At 38.2% G+C, this 26,238-nt stretch overlaps 2 protein-coding genes across 2 annotated transcripts; one reads left to right on the top strand and one right to left on the bottom strand.

Moving 5' to 3' along the window:
• The first annotated feature begins 1,443 nt into the window (after positions 1–1,443).
• LOC113108158 (mitochondrial pyruvate carrier 2-like) lies at positions 1,444–3,899 on the top strand. Its single transcript, XM_026271008.1, has 5 exons — positions 1,444–1,706; positions 2,627–2,667; positions 2,766–2,850; positions 2,917–3,028; positions 3,622–3,899. The coding sequence occupies exons 1-5, from the start codon at positions 1,607–1,609 to the stop codon at positions 3,680–3,682; spliced, it is 399 nt and encodes a 132-aa protein (XP_026126793.1). The 5' UTR covers positions 1,444–1,606; the 3' UTR covers positions 3,683–3,899.
• Positions 3,900–17,005: 13,106 nt separating this feature from the next.
• LOC113108157 (NXPE family member 3) lies at positions 17,006–23,511 on the bottom strand. Its single transcript, XM_026271007.1, has 6 exons — positions 23,345–23,511; positions 20,770–20,928; positions 19,458–20,227; positions 19,275–19,342; positions 18,411–18,611; positions 17,006–18,067 (listed from the first exon to the last, which is right to left on the bottom strand). Exons 2-6 carry the CDS (start codon positions 20,860–20,862, stop codon positions 17,502–17,504), a joined length of 1,698 nt encoding a protein of 565 aa, XP_026126792.1. The 5' UTR covers positions 20,863–20,928; positions 23,345–23,511; the 3' UTR covers positions 17,006–17,501.
• Between the last annotated feature and the right edge of the window lie 2,727 nt (positions 23,512–26,238).

Here is a 26,238-nt window from a genome sequence, read left to right as displayed (position 1 = left end):
ACCCAGGGAGGGCTCCTGATTCCCCGACGAGCCCAGGGAGTGCTCCCGGGCCCCAGTTAAGCCCAGGGAGAGCTCCTGATTCCCCGACGAGCCCAGGGAGGGCTCCTGATTCCCCAACAAGGTGGAACTGGGCCATGGCAGAAATGGAGACTCAGGAGCTGAACACTTACGGGGCTGGACTCTGGGCCTGGATCCGACACAGGGCTTAACTGGGTTTCAAAAGCTCTCCCTGGGCTCACTGGGGAATCAAGAAAAAAGAGGGCTCCCGAGTCTCCAGTTCCTCCATGGCCTCCCAAGTCTCCAGATCCGTCATGGCCTCCTGAGTCTCCAGTTCTGCCATGGCCCCCCGAGTTTCCAGTTCCGCCATGGCTCCCCAAGTTTTCAGTTCCGCCATGGCCCCCGAGTCTACAGTTCCGCCATGGCCTCCCGAGTCTCCAGATTCTCCAGTTCTGCCATGGCCTACCGAGTCTTCAGATTCTCCAGATCCACAATGGCCTCTTGAGTCTCCAGATCCGCCATGGTCCCACGAATCTCCAGATCCACCATGGCCGCCCCAGTCTTCAGACCTCCAGGGCACCCCCCCCCCCCCTCCCCAGTGTTACAGCTTTCGGGAGGGTCATTCTGATGGGTATGGTGTTCCGTCAGAACACCTGGCTTCTGTGACGCTTTTGAAAAGTGCATCGGCCGTAACACGCCGCAGACGTGTGCAGTGGAAATCAGGCGTGACAGCGTACGCGGTAAAAAATGAACATGGATTGACACGGAAATGCAGTAATTTCACAATTAAGGTATACTAATTAAAGCCTACTATGTTTCACACTCAACACATGGGTTTTTTGCTAGGTTTAAAACAAGAAAAAGAGCACCTTTAGATTAACAAGGCAACATACTGTATGCTCTTTTATGGAAGCAGAAAAACAAAATCATTACGATCCGTGGGATTGCTTGTAATAAAGATTTAAATGCAAAAGGCACGAGAGTCCACCGTTTCTGACAGTTTTAATTGTAAATATTTGCGATATCCTTACAAGAAAATTAGGCTAATTGTTGTGTTTAAATGCTGCTTGCTTGACCAGTACAAACCTATAAGTCAAATGCATGAATAATACGTTGTTTAAATGTATTGAGTTTCATATGATTATGAAAGACTGTTACTGGTCTGTGATAAAAGCGTCACAATGATAAAAAATTTTGTTATTATTATTATAATTTTTTTACATGATTTGAAATCAAAATAATATACAAATAATGTGTTTGTGGAATAAACAGCCAAGGATCAGCAGCGACTGCAAACGCACGCGTCCTGTGTGAAAACACGATGATGCTTCTGGACCACAATACGTAACGCACGCGGACCGCATATGGAGTATGTGTGAAACAACAGGCGTGAAGACAACATAGCAGCAATCTGCAATATCAAGGTCGAAAGTCGGACAATGACGTAGACGTTATAGGACTACTTAATGCTCGTCCAGAGGTCTTGTTTTCCAGACTACGGGCTCTTGCCTTTTTGGTAACATCACGGGTCAATAGCGGCAGATTGCTCTGCACGTCTTCAGCGGTATTTTCGTGCGTGCAGTGGTAGCATTTAGCTTGTTGAGCAGTCATGGCTATGGTGGGGCTGAGAGTTTCTTACCACAGAATCCTCGACAGGATCGAGCATATGCTGCCGGCTAAACTGAGACCCATTTATAACCATCCTGCAGGTAACACAAATGCTGTTAGAGTAACAGCTTATTTGTCACTGATACTGATCCTGTTAACCTCTTGACTGAAAGTTACGGTGCAGCCATAGACACTGCCACCTGAACAGGTGTTTTTTTGTGTCGTTGTTTAAAATAAAAAAACAAAGCGACTCCAGTGCTTTAAAATAATGGTACTAATCAGCTTGGTGCACGAATATATCATAATTAATTTGTTTGGATGCATAGCTTAGAATGGAATTGAGGTTTTAGATATAAACAGTGTTTTAAGAAGATGCTTGACGTGTAATGACAAGGGGGAAAAATTTCTGTACTGTACTGTATTTGTGTAAAGTGCCCTTGATCGTTCTAGGCAATATTCTCTGTTACTGAATTACTGAAAAAAAAATGCTGTTCTAATAATCTCACATGAGCTATCTAAAGGGAGTTAAATTGTTTATAGTTCTAGTCATTTGTGGTACAATTAATATAATGTTGATAAGCAAAGGTTGACTGACATGTCATGTTGAATATTTAAACAATGATTGTTTACAACTAATAATCCATAATTGGTTAAAGATTTGTACCATCAGTATATTGTATATTGTATTTCTTATTGTAAATCAATTCAGTCATCAGTGCCTTCAGCTTACAGACATGCAGGTTCAAGTCTGTGTACTTCATTGCTGTAAAAAAAAAACATGTACATTTACCTTCATATTTTAGAAAGATATTATACATATTTGTTACAAAAACAGCCACAAAATGTACTGGCAAGAAAAAAAAAATCACCCAAAAAGTTTGTCTGTGTCAGTACTTTTTTTTTTTTTTTTTACTGTATTGTATGTTGAAAGACCTGGTTGCTGTCACAATAACACACATACTCTGTGAACATTTGACCTGTCAAACATGAGTTTAACTGTTTTGATGTGCTCTTTGTTTAGGTCCAAAGACTGTTTTCTTCTGGGCACCAATGTTTAAATGGGTAAGATTAATAACACATGATCTGGATGTTATTTGGATTAAAAAAAAATATATATATATGTATGTATGTATAATTGTTACATTTCTGATTTCACACAGAGTCTGGTCATAGCTGGCATAGCAGACATGACACGTCCAGCAGAGAAACTCAGTCCCTCCCAATCTGCTGTGTTGACTGCCACAGGTATATCTCACAGAGTATATCTGAACAATTAAAAGTTGCCAATCTCCATCACTCTCTGTTTTTCAGGTCTTATTTGGTCCAGGTATTCCTTGGTTATTATACCCAAGAATTGGAATCTCTTTGCTGTAAATGTCTTTGTTGGAAGTGCAGGAATATCACAGCTCTTCAGAATATGGAAGTGAGTACTCTTTCACCTACACAATACATGCTATAAAATCACATAAATGGGGAAACAGGCAAAGCAAACCATCTTGCAGTGAAGTTCATCGAATCTTGCGTAGAAGCCATCTATCACGTCATTCACATCTGTCAATCAGATCTGTCAGTTCAAGTCAATTTTTTATATTATTATTATTGTAAATTATATCTGTGAAAATTTTTTTGAATCCACATGCCTTTGTAATATTCAATCAAAATAACCTTTCATCCGCCTTGCCCTGAAACCTGTTCTCTTCTCTGATGACGTGTTCACTGTTACGAGGGCGGGACAACAACTTCTCCCCTACAACAATCTGTCACTCAAATGAAATCACAGCAAAAGCAAATAACAATGATCCAATCACTTCCTGCTGGACCAAATTAAATCTTGCCCTACATTAATTTTTTATTTGTCGAAGCAGCCGTTTTGCTTGGATATTCATCAAAATAGCGTAGAAAAGAGGAACGTAGCTTCCATTTCAGGCCAAGTAGGACACAGGGGCACCAGCTATGTAGATGTGTATACAATAAAATAGCTTATTTTTCGATATATGAGCACTTTATTCCCCTCAGGTATAACCAGGAACTGAAGGCAAAGGAGAAAGAAGCTAAGCTTGATAGCAGTGCTGTGTAAAGGGCATCCAGAGGACTGAAAGGGACTCTCCTCGACTGGTACCCCAGAAAGTTCCCCTCCATCAACAGTCCTCCAGTAGAGCCTCCACATAATTTCTTCATGAACAGAGATCATCTGATTCTTTTATATTTCAGGTCATTGTCCCGTGCCACTAGTACCTATAGCAACAACTAATACGGTTGTTAATAACGCACACAATGTTACATATTCATTAGGGCTGTCAACAAATTTGTTTTTTTACTTCGAATATTCGTTGAATTTAAAATAAAAATCCACATTCGAATGCAAAAATGTTGCATTCGAATTTTAGGTGTGGATTGAGGAGGCTGCCTTATAAGCCCTGGGTATACTTCACAGTCCATGTTCCGTTCCGTCTCGCCAACAGCCGTGTGGACTAGCTCGACACGCAGTACCACTTCTGTCTCATCATTCACCTTGTGTATGGCCGAAGTATACTTGACCTTTATCAGTGGCGCACGAGATGCGATGACGATGTAAATGTCATTGCATTATAAGGTTTATGTTAGCCTATCCAGTTGAAGCCACTAGAAAAAAAGAAGAAGAAAAGAACACAAATGTGGAGAAGACCTTGTTTACATCAAAACTAAAACCAAGCCATTCACACAGAACGCATATTTTGCACAGTTTCTAGAGGGACTCGCATCTCGCACAAGAGAGCCGCATGTTTAGAAAAACATGTAAAATTAATGTAAGTTCCAGTTTTTAAAAACATATCTCGAGACTTTATGGTGGGTTTTTGTTCTCCCACTACATCTCATGTTTTTAAATGAAAAAATGTATTCTGTGTGACTGGCTTTCTGCCCTTTTTATTTAACTATGCATATATACATGACACTGTTTTGTTTACAGTATAAGCAACGTAATTAATTATAATTGGTTCATAAACATTATTTAAAATATTATGGTTTATTTTTTTTCACAGTCATGTCATGCTTTGAATAAAAGTGTATTAGTAATATTTTGCTCGATGCACTCTCTTGTGGCCTCAGGAAAGAAGTCAAAAGCTTTTCTTCATGAATATAATTCGAATTTTTATAATATTTAAGTAAAAAATTTGAATTTAGCTTTTCATTTAATTTCACCTATTTTGTCAGCCCTAATATTCATATTAGTATGACTGTACATTTTTTAAATGGCTTGAGATTCAGATGCATCTTGATAAAGGTGTTTTCCATCCAATATACTTGAGTTACCGTCATAATTCTTGCCACTGAATGAATTTCTTCACTTTGCTTCTGTCATACTGTTATCAGAATGTCTTCAAATAAATTTTAGAAAAGTCTCTTTAATTAAATGCATATCTCAGGAAATATTTATTAGGCAACTGTAATGCATTTTATTTTCTTTATTTACATTTTTTTACTTTTTACATATTCATGACATGAAATTGTTTTCGTAGAAACCCATGCATTACCAAATACTCACTGAACTGAACTTTAATATTGTGAATTTTTGATTAACATCAAAATGAAGTAATATTAAAATCAAATTATTATAAGCATCTTGCCCTTATAATCAAGTGTACTGTTCATCTGTTCAATAGTTTTTCATCTTCATCCGCCATTATCAATAAATCACATAAAGTACTTATTTGAAACAGTTAAGGAGTATCACACTACCATATTACTCATACAGTTTGTACTATTTGTTCTGCTCATAGTATGCATTTTTATACATGGCACCAAAATGTGCATTGAACAACCTGAGCACATGTATCCCACAATGCAATGCACACAACTCGACCTGTTTCCAGCATAGACAGTAAAAGAAATGGACACAGCGACCCCATTGGAACTCAATTGAGACAAGTTTTTTTTTTTTTTTTTTTTTTATAAAATTTTTCAAATAGTACAATATGTCATATAAACTTGAACTTAAATTTACATCAAGAACTCGTTTGAGGAAAAAATAAAGATGTGCTCGCATTTAAAACAGTACAAACTCACATCATATCAAGTAAGAAAAATAAAAATAAAAATAAAATAAAATAAAATAAAAAATAATTACAGGGGCTGACAAAACAACATAAATGCTTCAAGCGTGTTTAAGAACATAGGACTGTAAACTCAAAGATCAAGAGACTCTGACATTGTTTCATATAACTCGTTTATGGACTGGTTTTCTTCCGATAACACCTTTAGAGATGCTATATAATTTTTAATTTCGTTCTTAAAACAGTTTATGTTGGGCTTGCTGTTATTCCACTTATTTTTGTGTATATGATACTTTCCCATCATGAAAATAATGTTCACCATTTTAGATACCTTTTTTGACATACCATCCATATATATCATCACTTGAAATTTGTTAAACAAATAGTTATTGATCCCAATATTTAACCATCGATAAACATCCTTCCAAAACCCCATTGTGACTGAACAAGAGAAAAAAAGGTGTTCAATTGTTTCGTGTTCTGTCATACAAAAAACACACAGATTAACTTCAAAATTAAACCTTTTCCTTAGGGTTTCAGCAGCAGGATAAATATTATTTATTAATTTGAACTGAATTTCTTTTACCTTGGGTAAAATTGGCCATTTAAGATAGCTACAACTAGTCTTTGTTAATGTAACTTGATTATCTGTTATCTTTATTTTTGTTGGCTTTTTGATATCATAGAATAATTTTTCTTTAAACACACTTCCAAGTATTTTGTTATTACATTTTCTTTCTCCAAATTCCAATTCACCAATTTTTAATTCAGGAAGTTTAACAGTCACGTTTGAATTTGTGAGGATATTTTTAATCATGAATTTTAAGGCAAGTGGAATAGCTCTACTGATTTGGTTAAATTCTCTATAAGAGCATTTCAAATTAAACTTATCGACAAAGGAATTAAACTGCAACAGACTGCCATTTTTATCCATCAAGTCCGTAACGTATAGAACATTTTTATCGTACCATTCTTGTTTAAATAGTGTCTTTCTGTTAATTAATATGGTTCTATTATTCCACAAGGTGGAACTATGCGGCGTGAAGTTGTGAGTGAACATCATTTTCCAGTAGAGCAGTATCTGTTTATGGAAGTCAGACAGTTTGATTGGAAGTTTAGTTATTTCAAAGTCACACCTTAACAAAAATTCTAATCCACCAACATTTTGGAAAATATATTTTGGTATGTGGAACCATATGGAATTTGATTGTGTCAAATAAGCTTTAACCCAGTTTAACTTTAATACACCTATCATGGATTCAAAGTCAGCAGCTTTCAGCCCACCATGTTTATAGTCTTTAACCATCACAGACTTTTTAAGGTAATGTGTCTTATTTTTCCATATGAAATTAAAAAAGATTGAATTTACCTTTTTAATCATTTGAGGGGGGACATAAAGAGATTGACAAGGATATACTAATTTTGATAAACCTTCTGCTTTTGTTAGTAAGATTCTACCAAGAATAGAGAGAGCTCTCATGAGCCAATGATTAAGAGATTTTTTCATACTCTCTATTTTCCCTTCAATGTTTAGTTGTTCTCTCTTATTTCTATCTTTAGACATTATTAATCCTAGGTATTTTAGTTCAGTTTTGACAGGTATGGAGTCTATATTTGTCTCAGCACATGGATGAAGACATAGTATTTCAAATTTTTTCAGGTTTAGACATAATCCTGAAGCTTTGGAAAAAATTGATATTATATCTAGGTCTTTTCTAATTAAAGATTTATCTTTTAAAAATATTACTGTGTCATCTGCAAATTGGCTTATTCGATATTCGTAATCGAAAATTTTGATTCCTTTAATTTGAGGGTGATTTACGATTAGATACGCTAGCATTTGTGTACATAAAATAAATAATTTCGGTGAAATAGGACAACCTTGTCTAATACCACGTGAAATCTTAATTTTTGGTGTCATTCCAGGGTTGAGGGATATGTAACTATAAATATCATTATAAAACATTTTTATGATTTTGCAGAACCCTTCTCCAAATCCGAATTTTTTGAGCACCGTAAACATGAAATCATGTTCTACAGTGTCGAAAGCTTTGAAAAAATCTATGAATATAACAAGACTATCTGATTGAATGAATGATTGGTAATCCATCATATCTAGAATCAGTCGAATATGATTATGAATATATCTTCCCTTTATAAAAGCTGATTGATATTCTTCAATAAGTTTTCCAATTACATGCTTTAAGCGATTTGCATACACTAAAGCAAGAAGTTTATAATCACTACATAATAAGGTTATTGGTCTCCAGTTGTCTAGCATCAACAAATCTTTTTGAGGTTTCGGTAATAAGGTTATCAATCCTGTTTTCATTGTAGGGGACAAACATCCTTCCTTAATACATTCCAAAAAGCTTTATATAGTAACTTTTTAATATCTGCCCAAAAATATTTTAGGAATTCAGATGTTAGCCCATCTATTCCTGGGGATTTGCCGTTTTTCATTTGTTTTAATGCAGTTTCAATTTCTATTATAGTTAATTCTTCTTCGAGTATGTGTTTGTCTTCCACATCCAATTTTTTAATGTTTTCATCGATTTTTTCAAATAAAAAGTCACAATCTGATTTGTTAAATTTTGATTTATATATGTTACTATTAAAGAGACTAATTTCATCTTAGACTAGTTTCTGATCTTCCATTGTTATACCATTTGTTATAAGTTTATTTATTTTTTTCTTACTTTGTCTTTGTTTTTCAAGTCCGAAGAAATAAGTTGAACTTTTTTCACCCTTTTCAATCCATCTAGCTCTTGATCGAACATAAGCTCCATTTGCCTTTGTTGTGTACATGTCATCTAATTGGGACTGCAATAATTTTAATTCAGCAATGTTGTCTAAGGATAATTGTACATTACTTGTTAGTTGATTGATTTTGTCAATTAGATCCTTTTGCTTCCGTTTCCTTATACATGATATTTTTTTACCTGTGTCAACTGCTATTTGTCTGGTTTTGAACTTAAACCATTCCCATTTACTGATATCACTCATGTCTAGCTTTTCAACCTCTGGGATAAGAAACTTCACCTGTTCACAAAATTCTGCATTTTTTAAGAAGTCATTATTTAACTTCCAGATATTTGGAGAATGTAATTGCTGTTTGGATTTTAATAGGTTTAGACTAATCATGCAATGGTCTGTAAGCGGAGAGGCTGATATTTTACAATCTGAAACATCACTACATAACTCGCATGAAATCAGCCAGTAATCTAATCTTGAACATTGACCGTTTCCTGCAGAGTTATACCATGTAAACTGAACTGATGTTGGATTTAATGCTCTCCAATAATCAATTATATACGTTGTTGTACATAAAGACAGTATAGTGTCGCTATATACAGGTTGAGAATTCCTATGAGGTATTCGGTCTAGCCATGAATCAGGGGCTATATTATGGTCTCCTCCCAATATCACTTTATCAGAATCATATGTTGTTTTCCATTCAATTATAAGTTGGCTTAATTTTTCATACAACTTCACATTGATTGCTTGGTTGTTAAAGCCATAAACGCATATCAAAATGTAACGTTTGTCATTTGTCTCCACAACCACCATTAACCAGTGGCCTTCAGTATCTTTTTTATGATCCATTATGTTACCTGGAAATCTATTGAATAGTATCATGACTCCTGCTGAATGTGATGTTCCATGTGCAAAGAAGGCGTAATCCCCCCATTGATTTTTCCAAAATTTTTCATTGTCCATAACAGAATGAGTCTCCTGTAAAAAGATGCATTGCGATTTCTGATCCTTACAAAACAAAAAAATGGCTTTACGCTTTGTAATGTTATTCAATCCCCTAACATTAACTGATATAAAAGAAAGTATGGTTGTTCTAAATGCGCTAAACTTAGTTTTTTTGCAGGAATGAACATGTTGTCCTGAGTAACATATCAAAAATATAGAAAAAACATCAACTCGTAATTGAAGTCCTTCAACCCCTTTTAGCAGCTAAATCAATTAAACTTTCACCTGGTAAGATTCATACTAACAGAATATGTTTAAATAAAATACCTGAGAGTTTCTTTCTGTAAAACTTAAATACATCTTACCATGTTACTAAATTTTGCTCTAAATAAGCAGAAAGTGTCTGAGTATTTGCTTACTACACAGCACTTAGGGGTCAACTCTGTGTCCATCAATGAGAGCATATCCTTCTCTTAGGGAGGCCTTTTTTCCGTTTCTTCTGGCTTCTTGCACCTTAGGCCAAAGCTTTGCACGAGCCTCACGATCTTCTTTTGAGAAGTCCTCCTTGAACTGAATGTTCATTTCTCTGCACACTCTTGCCTCTCTTGATCTTCTCCATACTTCATCACGGACCGTTCTCAAGGCAAACTGGATGATTACAGGTCTGGGCATCTTGTTGGTAGCTGCATCGTTCTTCTTTCCCAAGCGGTGCACTGTGTCAACTGACTCACGGAGCTTCTCCACTGACACCGGGATCACTCTTGTCAGGATGCCGATCACAGTCTCTCTTGTATCCTCTTTTTCTTTTTCAGGAAGGCCCATCAGTCTAAGATCCCACCTTCTCTTATACCTGGCTTGCTCCAGACAGATCTGCTTCAGTGACACGTTTTCTTTTTTCAACAGCAACATTTCTTCCTTGACTTTGCTTATTTCTTCCCTATTTTCTCTCACTGCTTGTGTATTAGCTTCCATTCGACTTTCAAAAGCTTTCAGTCTGTCATCTTGTTCATCAAATCTCTTTATCAAAGTTTGAATTGCATCGAAGATGGTTTCATTTGTTATCTCACCCGGCTGTTTTCCCACATCTTGATTCTTTGGTTTCATTTTCTTGGGATTTGGGCTAGGCAAAGGTGTGTGGTCATGAGACATTTTCCGATTTTCTTCCTCCATTGCCTCTATTTCTTCTTCCTCACATGCCTCGCGCAGGGCCGTCAGGTTATAGTCGTGGTCTGTTAGCAGTTGAGCTTTAGCCACTTTGCTAGCGTTAGCAATCTTGCTACTCAAGCTGTGCATAAACTATTTTATATACATCTATTTGCTTATTTTACATTTAGAATTTACTTTTACTTTCAATACTTATGTTACGATTATGTTATGATTTCTAAAATACTTATCGTACTTAAATACACCAAATATCATATACTTTAAGACTTTTACTCAAGTAATATTTTAAATAAGTCATTTTCTGGCAAGATATCTGTACTTTTACTTGAGTATGACTTTCAGGTACTTTATACAACTCTGGTTTCAAACATTAAACTAATAGAATGTACTAAGCAGTAGTATAGACGGTTTCATCGGGCACACGCGCCTGGACCTAAGTTAACTTCCGGTCTGTGTTGTGTTTATCGGTCTGGCTGCAGTGCCTTCTACAAACGCAGTTAAAGTTAAGGTGGTGAGTAGACTGAAGTTGGGCTCAGGTGGTTGTGCTGTGGGATGTGTTTCCCATACATTTATTTATTTTTGGAGACTCGCCACAATTTTAAAACTGATCTTTTTTCAAAAAGGCTTCATTGAGTAACGTTACGTACTGCACGTTAAATAATAATAATTCCTTACATTTATATGTTTAAATAACAAAGCGAGGCACAGGTGTTTTTATATCGCTGTATTTCTGAAGGAAGACTTGCATGTTACATGCCTGATAGCAGCGTATGAGCATACCAGCTCTGCTTCGTTTACAGCTGTTACTGGGGAAACCTCTATTTCTCGCGCTTTATGTCTATGCTTTAAATTAAACATCTCCTGTTGGCAAATAAAGAATTTGCATTTTCATTAAGTCTGCCTGATCCATGTAACAGATGGTTATATCTTAAACTCGGAGGCGAAACATCAGGACACGCAAACAGCTCTGTTATTGAACATCCATTTATTCCTCTTCTCTCATTACAACTCTATAACCTTTTTTCTCTGTCACCAGTGTTTCAGGGATTCCAAACCTGGCAAAGATGACCTTCAGCCTCTCCACTGTTGTTGCTGTTATGAGTTTTGGCAAGTTTGCAACGTCAGTGTATCTCGAGAAATAGTCAACCACCACCAGATAATGTCCTCCTTCCCATTGGAAGATATCAGCTGCGACTCGTTGCCAGGGTCTCGCTGGTAAAGGTGTTGGCATCAATTGCTCTGTTTTCTGCTGGGAATGCTGACAGCAGATGTCGCATCTCTCCACTAACTCTCTTACATCTCTTATAACACCTGGCCACCATATAGATTGCTGTGCCCTTGCAATGCACTTCGTCATTCCTTGATGACCTTGATGAAGTCTTTCGAGCATCTCTCTCTGCATGGGTTTTGGAATCAGAATTCGTTCTCCTTTCAGTAGGATACCGTTTGCCACGTGAATATCTGCCCTATGAGACCAGTATGGCACGAGATGTTCCGACACCGTTTTCTGATGGTCTGGCCATCCTTTTTGTGTATACTGTCTTAGTTGTTGGCAGGTTAGATCCTCATTCTGCATTTCCTGAATCTGTTTCAGTTTTGTTTTTGTTGCAGGGATTTGTTGAACTATGAGATCCACAAAAACTCTGCACTCATCCTCCAATGTTTCGTTTTCTGTTGATTTTTCAGGTCCCGATGGCGCTCTTGACAACGCATCTGCCGTGACCAGTTGTTTTCCTGGAACGTACATGATGTTGTACTTGTATCTGAGCAGCCTCAGTCTGAAACGAAGAATTCTTGGAGGTAAATCATCAATTGGTCTGTTGCCCAACAGTGATATTAGGGGTTTGTGGTCGGTATGCACTGTAAATTCCAATCCAAGCAAATATGCACTGAGTCGCTCACATGCCCATGTTGTCGCAAGAGCTTCTTTTTCGATTTGTGCATATCGTGTCTCTGTGGGGGTTAGACTCCTTGAGATATATACGACAGGCCTCCACTCACCATTTTTTTGTTTCTGCATGAGCACCCCGCCTAGACCATAAGATGAAGCGTCGGCTGAAACTATAGTCTCACTGTTCGGACTATACTGTGCTAGTATAGCTGGTGAGCTGAGTTCTTTCTTTACTTTTGCAAACGCTTCTTTCTGCTGTGCATCCCATGTCCAGGTGTTGTCATTTCTTAACAGGTCTCTCAGTGGCTTCGTGAGAGTCGGCAAATGAGGTGAAAACTTCCCGACGTAGTTAACCATTCCCATGAAACGTCTAACACCTTCCACGTTCTCTGGCTCAGGCATGTTGAGGATGGCTTTAATCTTGTCCTCGTCTGCTTCGATCCCTTGAGCACTTATGGTATGGCCTAGGAACTTCACTCTATCAACAGCAAAGACACACTTATCATTCAGTGTTAGTCCTGCTTCTTCAAACTTCTTCAGCACCTCACACAGTCTCTCATTGTGTTCTTTTTGATCTTTTCCAAACACTAGGACATTGTCTGCATGACAAAGAGCTCCAGTCGCTCCTGCAATGATCTGAGAGATCCTGAGCTGGAAATGCTCCGGGGCCGAAGATATCCCAAAAGGAAGATGCCGAAAGCAGTATCTCCCAAAGGGTGTAATGAATGTTGTTAGAGGCTCGGAGTCTTCATGCAAGGGTATTTGCCAGAACCCAGATGTGACATCTAATTTGGAGAACACAGCTGCTCCCTCTAGCTGTGCTAAAGTCTCATCCACAGCTGGCAGTATGTGTCTTTCTCTGCACACATTCTCGTTCAACCGTGTGAGATCGACGCAAATCCTGATATTGCCATTCGGTTTTGGCACGACAACCATACCCGCGCACCAGGGAGTAGGCTCTTCGATTCGTCGAATGACTCCCATTTGTTCCATTCTGTGGAGTTCCAGTTTTAACTTCTCCACGAGCGGTAGCGGTACTCGTCGTGGGGCTGATAGAGCATACGGGACGGCTCCTTGTAGCTGCCCTCTAATTTTCCGAGTCCCGAGAAAACTTTGGGGAACATTGCCTTGTACTGCTCTCCAGGTTTGTGTATGTTGGCTACCTGTTGCAGTAATTGTAAGCTTTGAATTGCAGGCAGTCCAAGCAGCGGCATCACTAGATCCGTTACCACATATATATCCTGCCAAATTCTCTTTTTGTCCTTCTGCAGGCATGCACTAAACGTACCCATCACTTTCAATGGAGTACTGTTAGGTCCCAGGATCTTCTTTTTGGAATCTTTGAGTTTCCCTTGCTTTTCAGCTGAATACAAAGATGCTGGAATAGCTGTGACTGCTGCACCTGTATCTATTTTAAAGGTTATTGGTTCTTTATTCACCAGTATTTTCTGTTGCCACATATTCTCTTGTTTTTGGGTCTGGATTGTTCCCAAGAATGCAGACTCATCATATGAACTGTCAACGATCGCTTCGAGTCTTTGAACTGACCGGCATACTGTAGCAAAATGTCCTTTTTTCTGCATTTTCTGCATTCCGCTTCTCTAGCTGGACACAATTTCCATGGGTGTTGTGGACTTTTTCCGCATCGCTTGCAGGAATCCATCTGTTTTATTTTAGGAGTCGCATTGTAAAAACTTTGCGTTCTCTGCACTGTCCCCTCTGCTTTTTGTAATGTCATTTTTGCTTTAGATGTTCTCTTTGTTACGACTGCATCAACGTTAACTTCTTTTACTTCAGACTTTTCTCGTCTTATTATTGGCTGCTGACGTTTTATTTCCTCATTTTGTCTGACCTGAGTTATTGTTTTATCCAATGTCAAATTTGGATCTAGTTGCAGTCTCTCTGAGAGCTTTGCATCTCTTATGCCCACTACAATACGGTCTCTGATCATTTCCTCATGAAGGTCGCCATATCTGCAGTGTTCCGCGAGCTTATACACGTCCGTGATAAAACTCTCTGCTGATTCGCCAGGCTGTTGAAATCTGCTGTTGAATTTCGCTCTCTCATAAATAACATTATGTCTGCCGATAAAGTGCTCACTTAAAGCCTTCTTGACTTCTTCATAACTCTTTTTCTCTTCCTCGCTTAGGGGTAACATATTTAATATATCGTCACTTTTCTCCCCCATAATGTAAAGAAGAGAGTTTACCTGGTAGGCGGAGGGTTTTTCTGCAAGGCCCGATGCTACTCTGAATCGTTCAAAGCGGCGCATCCACTGTGGCCATGAACTAGGCTCGTCGAAGTTGAAACTTCCCGGAGGTGTCAGTGAAAATATCTGATCCATATTTTGACTGTTCACTTACTCTTAATCTCGAGCGCACTGCTCCGATGATCGTTTTCTTTTTTCTTTTTTTACTGGCCCGTTCTCAATTGCACTTGAGCACTGTTTCAATTCCCTATGTTCTTGCAGTCCGTGTGCAACATTGCATTCTTTTCTCCCTCAATTCCTTATTTAATTATTTTCAGGTTGTGGGAACCACTTCTGACACCATGTAACAGATGGTTATATCTTAAACTCGGAGGCGAAACATCAGGACACGCAAACAGCTCTGTTATTGAACATCCATTTATTCCTCTTCTCTCATTATAACTCTATAACCTTTTTTCTCCACAGGATTGCCCTCTAGTGTTCTGTTGGTTACACTACAATCCACGCAGCAAACATTTTGTTTGTTATCAAAAAATATCTACTCTAGAGGGACTTGGCTGTTGTTATTGATTCTATTTGGAAGTCTACCGGAAGTTAAGTTAGGTCCACAAAAGCGCTCATGCGCAGTAACGTTTGTTTATGTTGTTGCCGTTGAAACCATAGACATATAAAGTCTATGGTTGAAACCGTCTATATACTACTATCCTGTTTGGCCTACTGCTGTATATGTTTTTATGACAGTACACTGCTGTCCCCTTGTGGTGCTACAAGAAACTGCATTTAGTAGAATGAGATATAAATGGAAATGCAGATGGTGTGATCCACATAGAACAGATTTCAGTTAACCATTTTGGCTAAGAACAAAATCATCCACATGATGATACAATGCCTTGCCTACAGGTTGATTACACATATAACATTGGTTAAATATGATTGAATATTTTTCTCACCTATTTAAAAGCCTGTGGTAAACATAGATAATACGCAGCTACAGGACTGTAATAAAATAACATTACTCATCATGCAAACAAAAGACAGTGATGTCTGGATCGGCGCCATGTTTGAAGGTCTCATGTGGAGATGTAGGTTGATATATTTTTGAGTCAAACCCATAATGATTCATCTTGTGAATGCAGTGTCCAATCTTAAAACATGGTATACGTGCACAATAACAAGATAGTCTGAAGAAACATGCAACATTTCTGATGCTCTGGGCACTGTGTGATCTGATATTTCTATTTATTAGGCCAAATCAACCTTCATCCAGCTTTGTGGGTTCTTTTTAAAACACCTGCTAATGTCACCTATTAAAAGATGTACAGTTTTATATACAGTACATTCAAATTATTTTAGGATTAATAATATCTTCAAATGCAGTTTATTCTTCTTACCTTTGTCTAGGACGTCGTGCTGCAAAATAATCAGTAAATATTTTTTTCTGCCCATTTTTTAAATAATTTTTTCATTATGTATTTTTAGATTAAGTATTGAATTATATATTTTTTATATTAATATTAAACAATTTGTATTCCTTCTACAATAATTTTGTATTTGATATGTTCTCATCTGAGTGGATCTTACTGCAGCAAAAAAAAATTAATACCAATTTGCAGTGGCAGAGATCATTCAAAAGACAAGAGCACAATGGATGCTTGAGAATTCATTTATTTTGGTGATTCGTGAACACTTGACGGATGAAGAATTAAGAAGCTCCTTTGCCACTGCGCAAAAAAGAAAAGGAAAAATGCAGTAGAAACTCTAGTACAGAGACTCAATTTCATAGCTGTAAACCACATTAAAATGGAATTGAACAAACTAATCAAACAGGTAGTGCTATTAAATAAGGCACATGAACAAATCGTAAACAACTCTTCCAAAAAATCTGAATGACCATTTTTGGAGCATAAATGTCTTTTACATTGCTTTTTGGATACATATAAATAGAACAGACAGAACTACTATGTACACATTTTTAGATCTTTCAGAGGTAAATGCAGAATGGGAGAATTTATATTAAAACTAATCAAGGGCATAAAAGACTAAATGAATACTAATGTCAATAATCCTACTGTAACAAAATGTTCAAATGAGCAGTGGGCAGCTGTATCCAGCTGCATGGGGAGCAACTGGGGGTTCAGTGCCTTGCTCAAGGGCACTACAACCATGGGTATTGAGGGTGGAAGAGGGTGCTTTTCATTCACCCCCACCTACAACTCCTGCCAGCACTGAGACTCAAACCTGTGACCTTCGGGTTACAAGTCCAACTCTCTAACCATTAGGCCACACCTGCCCCCATTGAATAAGTAGACCACACTTGTCCTAACACAATCCCTGTTTACCAAGGCACATAAAGAGTTGTGATTGCCCTCATAGTTCATGATACTTGCATATAACTTCTGTCATAGTAATTATTCTTCTGTAATTCTCTATTTTAATTTTACAAATATTCTCCCAGGCGTCTGTTTTATACATAAATAATTTAATCTTTCTTTAATACAACTGCAGCCTTGATGTTGTTGCCTTCATTTATTAGTTTTTTAATAGTGTATCAAAACATGAAAATCCTGTCATCATTTACTGAGGGTGAGTAATTGATGTCAGGATTTTAATTTTTGGATGAACTAACCCTACTCAAATCCCCGATTGGAGTACAAGCAAATATGTTCAAATAGTTTTCACCTGTTAAACACTTGGGGTTGGGTCAGGATATTGCCAATAAAATAAAAAGAGCTACATTCACTGTTGGTGAATGGTGCTTTTGCATTTATAATAAGGCCAGCAAAATCATTATTAATATTTGAAAGCCAGACAGACAAGCAAATAATAGCTGAATGGATAGCCAAAGAGCTGATCTCAAAGACTAGGTCTCACCAGTTCCTTAACATACTGCTTGAGAAGTTTAGCCCCGCCTTCTCTTTCTCCTCACTGGACAGATATGTGATAGGATGAAGTTAATCATGTTTGATATAATGTCAGGTGGAGGGTGTAGCTGATGAGGGTGATGGTGGGCGAGTGTCATCTCCCAGGCATCCACCAGCTGGACGTTCAGACCTTTAAACATGGCTCGGAGCACTTTGTCAAGCTGTTGGGAGAACCAGTCGCTGTTGAACAAGCTGGACTCGGGGTCCAGTTTCTGGAGGTTGGCTGTGCGGATCAGCACCAAAGTCGCTGGTTCTCGGTTCAGCAGTCGGATCACCGCCTTGCGGATGTGGCGTAGGCGCCGTATGTACACTTGCACCGGGAAAGTGCTGAAATGTGACCAGATGCTGATCAGGACCACCGTGTCTGAGCCCCCTCGTAAGCCATCCAACTCATTTGAGATGTAGTGCATCTCAGCCGAGGACACGGATGTGAAGCGGATCGGTGGCCCATGGCAGCGGTATCTTAATAATATGTTGTGATTGCTGTCCACTGCCATGTACGGACCAACATTCTTCGGGCTATGAAAGTTGAATTCCTTAAACTCTGTATTTTGAGATACACAGGGTGAGATGTAGGTTAGATAATAGATTCATGCCCACTCAGGAATAAAATGAGTAAAATACTTAATTGGCATGACAATATATGAAAAACTCACCCTGGACTTAAAACAAATATCTGTACCTCTGTTTTCTCAGGCTACATTTAGATTGTGCATTTTATGGAAGCTATTCAATATTACTATACTATATTTTGTCATTTTTTTCATGCTTTGCTTTTTTTGACATTGGGTCAGCTGAAAAAGTTTTGGAGATGTGGTCACAGCCAATCGAAGGTGACTAACAATCAATATAGCACCTTTGAAAAGAGTTACAAAAATATTACTGACCTGGAACATGGGCAATGAGATACTCGTACCACTGTCGCACAGTGGAGTCTCCATACATGTACACCATTTTCCCTCGAAGACACTGTGTTATGACTGAAGAGGCATTAAACTGATGCATGATGACACCATTCAAAGGTCTCCATGATCCCTGGTAGTAGTACCCGGAAGGAGTGAATTCAAGGTGCATTCCTTTGGTTCGTACTAGAAGGAAAGAGGAAACAGAAGAAAAAAAAAAATGCTGCATGATGATGAGAGAAAGATAGAAAAATTATGATGAGAACTTAGAAATTAAACCTGCTAATACAGTTTTTGTATATTTAAAATGATGCCACCTTCCAAAAGTTTGGGGTCAATAAGTTATTGCAAAAAAAAAAAAAGGGATAGGTCAGCCGAAAATGAAAATTCTGTCATTCACCCTCATGTATTTACCTTTGGAACACAAATTAAGATATTTATGAAATCCGAAAGCTTTCTGACGTTTCATAGACAGCAATGCAACTACCACATTCAAAGCCAAAAAGGTATTACGGACATTGTTAAAATAGTACATGTGACATCAGTCATACAACCATCATTTTATGAAGCTACAAGAATACTTTTAGTGCGCAAAGAAAACTAATTTTTTTTTCATAGTTGCTGTCTGTACGGGGTCAGAAAGCTCTCGGATTTTAGAAATATCTTAATTTGTGTTCCAAAGATGAACAAAAGATCTTATGGATTTGGAGCGACATGAGGGTGAGTAATTAATGACAGCGTTTTCATTGTTTGAGTGAACTAACCATTTAACACTTGTTCAGCAAGAATGCATTAAACAAATCACACTAATTAATAAACATTTAAATTGTTACAAATGTGCCAAAATACCTTTAGCAGGTTGAACAGTCACATTGTCCACCCCTGCAGAATGTATTGGAATTTTGATATTTACTCCACTAGAACAAAACAAAATTAAAGTGTCATTCATTAAACTGAAATTTTTATAATATATAGCCTATAAATCTACATTCTCTAAAGCACTGCTCTAAATAGGTTTCACTTCTCACTCACCTTTGGAAGAACTGTGACTCATAAACAGTGAGAAGGTGTTTCTTATACCCCCCTTTTGAGTGGTTAATCCGTGTATCACAGTCCAACATCTTGGGCTTATAACAGAACCAGGGTTCTCCAGTCTGGGGATCTGTGAAGTTGCAAAGCGGCTGCTGTTTGTGCGGCAAACACAAATTACACAGAGTGGTCTCCGAGAGGTACCCTGAACGGAAGAGGCTCTTGAAGAACACTCGGTCTGATTGTTCCACTCTCAGTCGTCTGAGGACCATCACGGCTTCGCTGGAGTGAATCATGGTCAGTTCCACCTGGGCAACACCTGCCCAAAGCAGCGGGAAAAATACTGTGTAGTTTCCATTGTTGTGGTCATGTACCTGGCCAGCCACGCCTGCTGCAAGTTCTGGCGTGTGGAGTCGCGCAACTAGAAAGTCTCCTCCATGTTTTTTGGGCTGACCCAAAAAGTTGTGCATCTGCACCTTCACTATTAGTTGCCCACCCACCTGCAGATCTCCAGGGTCATGGATCGTATAATAGCTCTGTGCAGGATCGCTACTTAGACGTAACGGCAGTCCCAGGACCAACGGCTCTGGCCAGGCGATGGATTTGAGAAGATAGCTCTCCTCCCTGGCTTCCTCTGCTGTGGGCTCCTGGCCGAGGTGGGCACAGAAGGAGTAGTTAAACTCCACTGGTAGAAGAAATTCAGAGGTCTTCAATACTGACTGGATGCTGTTCTGAAGCTGATAAAAGGTAGATACTGTCTGACAGTTCCAGCTCTGCAGTAGACAAAACACAGAAGCTTTAATGTGACATTTTATTACAGAGAAGCATGAGAAGAGTTCAGAGGGCAACCTTCGGAAAAAAAAAAAAAAGTGCATGATTATCAGATTTTAAATTACAAAACAAGCTTTATACCTTTTTGACTCTTTTTTTTCTTACAGTAAGAACCTCAGATGTTTATTCACAAACAAAATTGTAACATGGCAATGATTTGCTGTGTGCTATATCTAATTATTAGGAAGTTATCCTATATTTACATCCACACACATATTATGTTACCTACAACATGTTGTTTTGTGCCCACAAAACCATTTCATTGTAGTATTATCTACTTCAAGGTAGCTAGAATATAAATGAAAAGAATGAGAGAGAGAGAGAGAGAGAAGCAGATTTCATGATCACAATTAAAATAGGATTTATCATGCATCCTTATGAGTTTCCGTAACTCATTCGGTCATTTTACGGTTTGTAAAGCTGCTGTAACACTCTATATTGTATACAGCACTACAAAAATAAAGGTGACTTAACTTCTACTCACTTCCAATGAGGTGATATTCCACAGCAGGAACAAGAGTACTGACAAAGCCAGCAGACTGAAGAATGGGACATATTTGGGAAAGTATTTCTCCATGGTTTCCTCTCTCGGTCATCCTCCTGTCCAGCACTACAGCTGATCATGGTTGGCCATTATTGCATGCTAATCAAATAAATCAGACCAAAATGCCATGTAAACAGCAGTATCCAAATACATATTATGGCTTTATGTCAAATCAGACTCCCATTTAAACAATTACAAATTAAAGTCGTTTTTACTAGGGCTGTGCCGATCGTTAATGCGCATCTCGTCATTATGTTCTCTAATCAGCGGTAAATTCCATCAGGTGTTTAATGACGAGATGCGCATAACGATCGGCCGATCGTGATCGCCACAGCCCTAGTTTTTACCCCCTGTAATCTGGCTCCGAACTGCAGGTGAAAATCTGTGGATTACTACCGGTACATAATATAGCCTAAATTGATGACATTTAATATTTTATTTTTCAGCACTATATATGTTAATCTTTCTTCATATAAAATATTGACAAAATCAAAAATTTGAGCTTGGGAAGTTCCTGAAATTTGGTTAATTGGACACAGAATGGCCCAGTTCTATAACTGTTCATCTACCATCAGAGAGTGGATTTATATTTTCATTCAGCCCTGGGTGATCACGCAGACTGCCCATTCTAGGATACACAAGGGGGAAAAAAATCATCATGAAATTGTTCTTGAAATTAGCTGTCTTTCTGGAAATTATGTCAGAAATGTGGCCATGAAAATCATCAAACAGAAAATACCTCTTGTTTAGTTAACTCAAATGACAGTCACATACAATTTAGACAAAATAAGTGTTAAGGATATAAATCTGTTATAAATAAAACAATGTTCTTCTAAATTGTTATCAAATTACACTGAACAAAATGATAAATGCAACACTTTTGTTTTTGCCCCAATTTTTCATGAGCTGAACTCTAAGATCGAAGACTTTGTCTATGTACACAAAAGGCCTATTTCTTTCAAATACGGTTCACAAATCTGTCTAAATCTGTGTCAGTGAGCACTTCTCCTTTGCTGAGATAATACATCCACCTCACAGGTGTGGCATATCAAGATTCTGATTAGACAGCATGATTATTTATATATAATTTTGTTTAGTGTATATTTGTGATGTATTTGTACATTACATTTTGCAATAATATTATTAAAATGTGTTAAGAATATTTTCTATTGTAGCAATCTTTGTCGTCCCACTTTAGAAAAGGGTGTTTCAAAAGTGGGACACAGGTTTTGACTAATGTTGGACAGTCAAATATACTATGTAATTCAATTGATAACAGGTGCATTAAGAAAGTTTAATACGATGTAATTTTGTTCATGTTTGAGCTTATAATGCAGCAATATTATTTGTTTTAAGACCAAGATTCAAAATTTAGAGACTAGAAGACCATGGGATCCTGGACTGTGAAGACTCCATGACTGGCCATCATTTCTATTATGATGTGTTTTTTTTTTTTACCATTACAATTTGCTTAACGCAAGCTTTTGAAAAAAAGTTTATAGAAGAAATAACCATTTTAAAGACATTCCATGTTCCAAATTGTACATCTGTTTTAAATTGTTTATTAAATTATTTATCTATCTTTAAGTTTAATTTTCAATTTTTGACTTGCGTGTGGTATTATTATTGTTGCTGCCAGACTATTTCTTTTTTTTTTTGAAAATAGTTCATAAACAGAGTTGACCCTTTAAGTAACAGAATTGTAAAGTAGCAGAATTGACAAAATTATCTGGTGGACTGTCAATTCTGTTACACTATTGTCAGCATTGTTACTCTACCTTGGTAGTAGCATTTGACAGTAAAATAATTTACTATTTTATTTTATTTTGAGCAAAAACTCCCCTTGCTAGCATAAATGCTAAGAACACATGGCACTAATGAAATCATGATTAAAAGACCTTTAAATAACCCAATGTGTGATCAGTAATAAATTTGTTCCTCCTTTGATATTGTGGGAACAGTACTGATGTTCTTCAAAATAACTCTTGGGATAAGAATTTTTTACAATATTTTCTCAGAGAGAGCGCAAAGATTTTCAGTGCTTTAGATCTTATCAGTGAGAGAAAGTGATACATGATGGAAAAAATGCACTAATTCGGTCAACAAGAAATCATAGTATATAACTAGTATATAACTGCCTTCTCATTTTGAAACACCACCGCAAGCCACTGAGTATATACAGTATATATAAACAGTTAACTAAGGCGATATTGTTCACGGTCTCTGTCTTGCTTCATCCACTGTGCAGCACCCAACATCATGTGTTACAATATTTCAAGGTGGAATATGATCTGAGTCCTTAATACTTTCTCTTGCATTTCGAAAGCATACCAATTTCATCTCTATGACAAACAGCTTGCTTTAGAGGCCGAAATGTTAAACGGCGAGTCAGCTTCATTTTGGTTTAAGACCAATTCGGATGCTGTTTGATGCCACGGCATGTACATAATGGGCAACGAGTGAACATTTAATACGTGTATTTGTATAATGTCGAAAGAAAGCATCATTCACCCACCTTCTGAACTGATGCTCCAGTCCCGACGTGCTGCTGCTGCCGCCGACCGCTTGATGTTATTATCCGTCATGATGCTCGCATCATAGCCAACAGTCAGTCTAAAAATTTACGAAACGAACAGGATCAGATTAGATTAGAGGACAACCGGTAGGGACCGGTAGGGACGAGCTGCGTTTGCAACTATCAAATACAAGAGCACGGCACGCATGACCATCGTTTCCGCCCCAGCTTTGAAAACGGGGACAAAAAACCCGGAAAACAGATTATGATGATTTTATGGTATCACATATTGGGCTTCAATATTAAATAATCATACATTTATTATAAAATATCGTTTTTCTTGTACCGTTTCGTTTACAAAATGGTTATGTTGCATTTACAAAATTAATAAGGATGCTCACGTGGTTTTAACACAAGCCTCACATTACAATGAGAGCTTTTTTGATTTCCAAGCAAGCATGCACACGCAAGACACTGACGAATTGTTGTTGCTGGGAGGGGCGCCTGTAGTGTTTTTATTTCTTTATTTATGTATTGGGGGGGGGGTCATTTTCAATTCAATCTCTTGAGTATGTCTTTTGTAGGACCAATCCAAAGATCAGTGACAGCAGCACCGAGAAGAACGAAGGCGTCGAGAAGGGTCTGTCTGCAGCTACTGTCTATGGTCTGCAGAGTGCAGACTGCAAGACAGGCGTAACTTGGAAGTGGGCGTAACTTGACGAAAGAGGCGTAACTTGAAGTTGTTCAAATCACACAGAACCACGCGAGATGTCAAAACGAGATTTTGTTGGGATGCGTTCGAAACCGCATACCCTTTAATTAGGCACTTAATTTCAATAAGAACTAACTTAACGATCGCTAAAAGAGTACATACTCTACAGCCTAAATGCGTATATATGAAGTATGAATGCAATTTGTATATCATCATCAATTGATCATGTGACCTACAAAGTTAAAACAAGCACAAAAACTTAAAAGATATAAGTGACAGGTTTAATTAATGTATTTGTAAGTATCTTGATAATGAAGAACATTGCCCATGCTGTGGTCTTGTTGCAGAAACGGCTACCTTTTTGTTTTGTGATTGTAGTATAGCCAATACTGTTGATGTTTATTTTTTTAAATATTTTTAACTCTAATGTGTTAATCAGAATCAGAATCAGAAAGAGCTTTATTGCCAAGTATGCTTACGCATACAAGGAATTTGTTTTAGTGACATAAGCTTCCAGTACACAGAGACAACAACACAGAGACAAAAAAAAAAAAAAAAAAAAGGTTATTTACACATTAGCAAATAAATACGTGTATAAACAATTGTGCTATAAATGATAATGGAATAGGATTGAGTGAGATGCGGGAATGTTCTAGGATGGAGGGTTAACAAATAAATATAAGGATATTGCACGTTTATAAGCATAAGTAGAGAACATTTAACTGTTCATGAGGTAGATAGCCTGGGGGAAGAAACTGTTCTTGTGCCTTGCTGTTCTGGTGTTTGCGGCCCTGAGGCGCCGGCCAGATGGCAAAAGTTCAAAGATGGGGTGACTTGGATGTGAGGGATCCAGAGTGATTTTCTGAGCCCTTTTCCTCACTCTGGATGTATACAGTTCTTGAAGGGTGGGCAGGGGAGCACCAATAATCCTTTCAGCAGTCCGAACAGTTCTCTGTAGTCTTCTGATGTCTGATTTTGTTGCTGAACCAAACCAGACAGTTATTGAAGAACAGAGGACAGACTCAATGACGGCTGAGTAGAACTGTTTCAGCAGCTCCTGTGGCAAGTTAAACTTCCTCAGCTGGTGAAGGAAATACAACCTTTGCTGGGCCTTTTTAACAATGGAGTCAATGTGATTGTCCCACTTCAGGTCCTGAGAGATGGTGGTTCCCAGGAATCTGAATGACTCCACTGCAGTCACAGTGCTGTTCATGATGGTGAGTGGGGAAAGTGCAGGTGGGTTTCTCCTAAAGTCCACGATCATCTCCACTGTTTTGAGCGTGTTCAGTTCCAGGTTGTTGAGACTGCACCAGACAGCCAGCTGCTCAACCTCTTGTCTGTAAGCAGACTCATCACCGTCCTGGATGAGGCCGATGACTGTAGTGTCGTCTGCAAACTTTAGGAGCTTGACAGAGGGGTCTTTAGAGGTGCAGTCGTTGGTGTACAGGGAGAAAAGCAGAGGGGAGAGAACACATCCCTGAGGGGCACCAGTGTTGGTGGAGCAGCTGTTTGATGTGAATTTCCCCAGTCTCACTAACTGTTGCCTATCTGTCAGAAAGCTGGTGATCCATTGACAGATAGAGCTAGGAACAGAGAGCTGGGTCAGTTTGGTCTGAAGGGCTGTTGGGATGATGGTGTTGAATGCCGAACTAAAGTCCACAAACAGGATCCTCACATAAGTCCCTGTTTTGTCCAGATGTTGCAGGATGAAGTGCAATCCCATGTTGATTGCATCATCCACGGACCTGTTTGCTCGGTAAGCAAACTGCAGGGGGTCCAATAAGGGTCCAGTGATGTCCTTCAGATAAGCCAGAACCAGTTTTTCAAAGGACTTCATGACGACAGACGTTAGAGCCACAGGTCTGTAGTCGTTAAGTCCTGTTATCTTGGGTTTCTTTGGAATGGGGATTATGGTGGAGCGTTTAAAGCAGGAAGGCACTTCACACAACTCCAGGGATCTGTTGAAGATCTGTGAAAAGATGGGGGCCAGCTGGTCAGCACAGATTTTCAGACAGGCTGGTGTAACACCATCTGGGCCTGGTGCTTTTCTTCTTTTGTTCTTCTTGAAGACCTGGCGCACATCATCTTCACAGATTTGAAGAACAGGAGGTGTGGAGGGTGGGATTGGGGGTTTCAAATCTGCAATAAAACTCATTCAGGTCGTTAGCAAGTCGTTGATTAG

Source organism: Carassius auratus, chromosome 9 (genome assembly GCF_003368295.1).
Source record: "Carassius auratus strain Wakin chromosome 9, ASM336829v1, whole genome shotgun sequence".
NCBI lineage: Eukaryota > Metazoa > Chordata > Actinopteri > Cypriniformes > Cyprinidae > Carassius > Carassius auratus.
Note: the sequence above shows the minus strand (reverse complement) of the source record. Positions and strands in the feature narration are given on the sequence as shown.

Coding starts and splice junctions, on each gene's coding strand:
- LOC113108158 (XM_026271008.1), top strand. CDS start 1,607: ATGGCTATGGTGGGGCTGAGAGTTTCTTACCACAGAATCCTCGACAGG. Junction 1,707..2,626: donor CATTTATAACCATCCTGCAG/GTAACACAAATG, acceptor CTCTTTGTTTAG/GTCCAAAGACTGTTTTCTTC. Junction 2,851..2,916: donor TGCTGTGTTGACTGCCACAG/GTATATCTCACA, acceptor TCTGTTTTTCAG/GTCTTATTTGGTCCAGGTAT.
- LOC113108157 (XM_026271007.1), bottom strand. CDS start 20,862: ATGGAGAAATACTTTCCCAAATATGTCCCATTCTTCAGTCTGCTGGCT. Junction 19,343..19,457: donor GAGTCACAGTTCTTCCAAAG/GTGAGTGAGAAG, acceptor GTTTTGTTCTAG/TGGAGTAAATATCAAAATTC. Junction 18,068..18,410: donor TCTCATTGCCCATGTTCCAG/GTCAGTAATATT, acceptor CTCAAAATACAG/AGTTTAAGGAATTCAACTTT.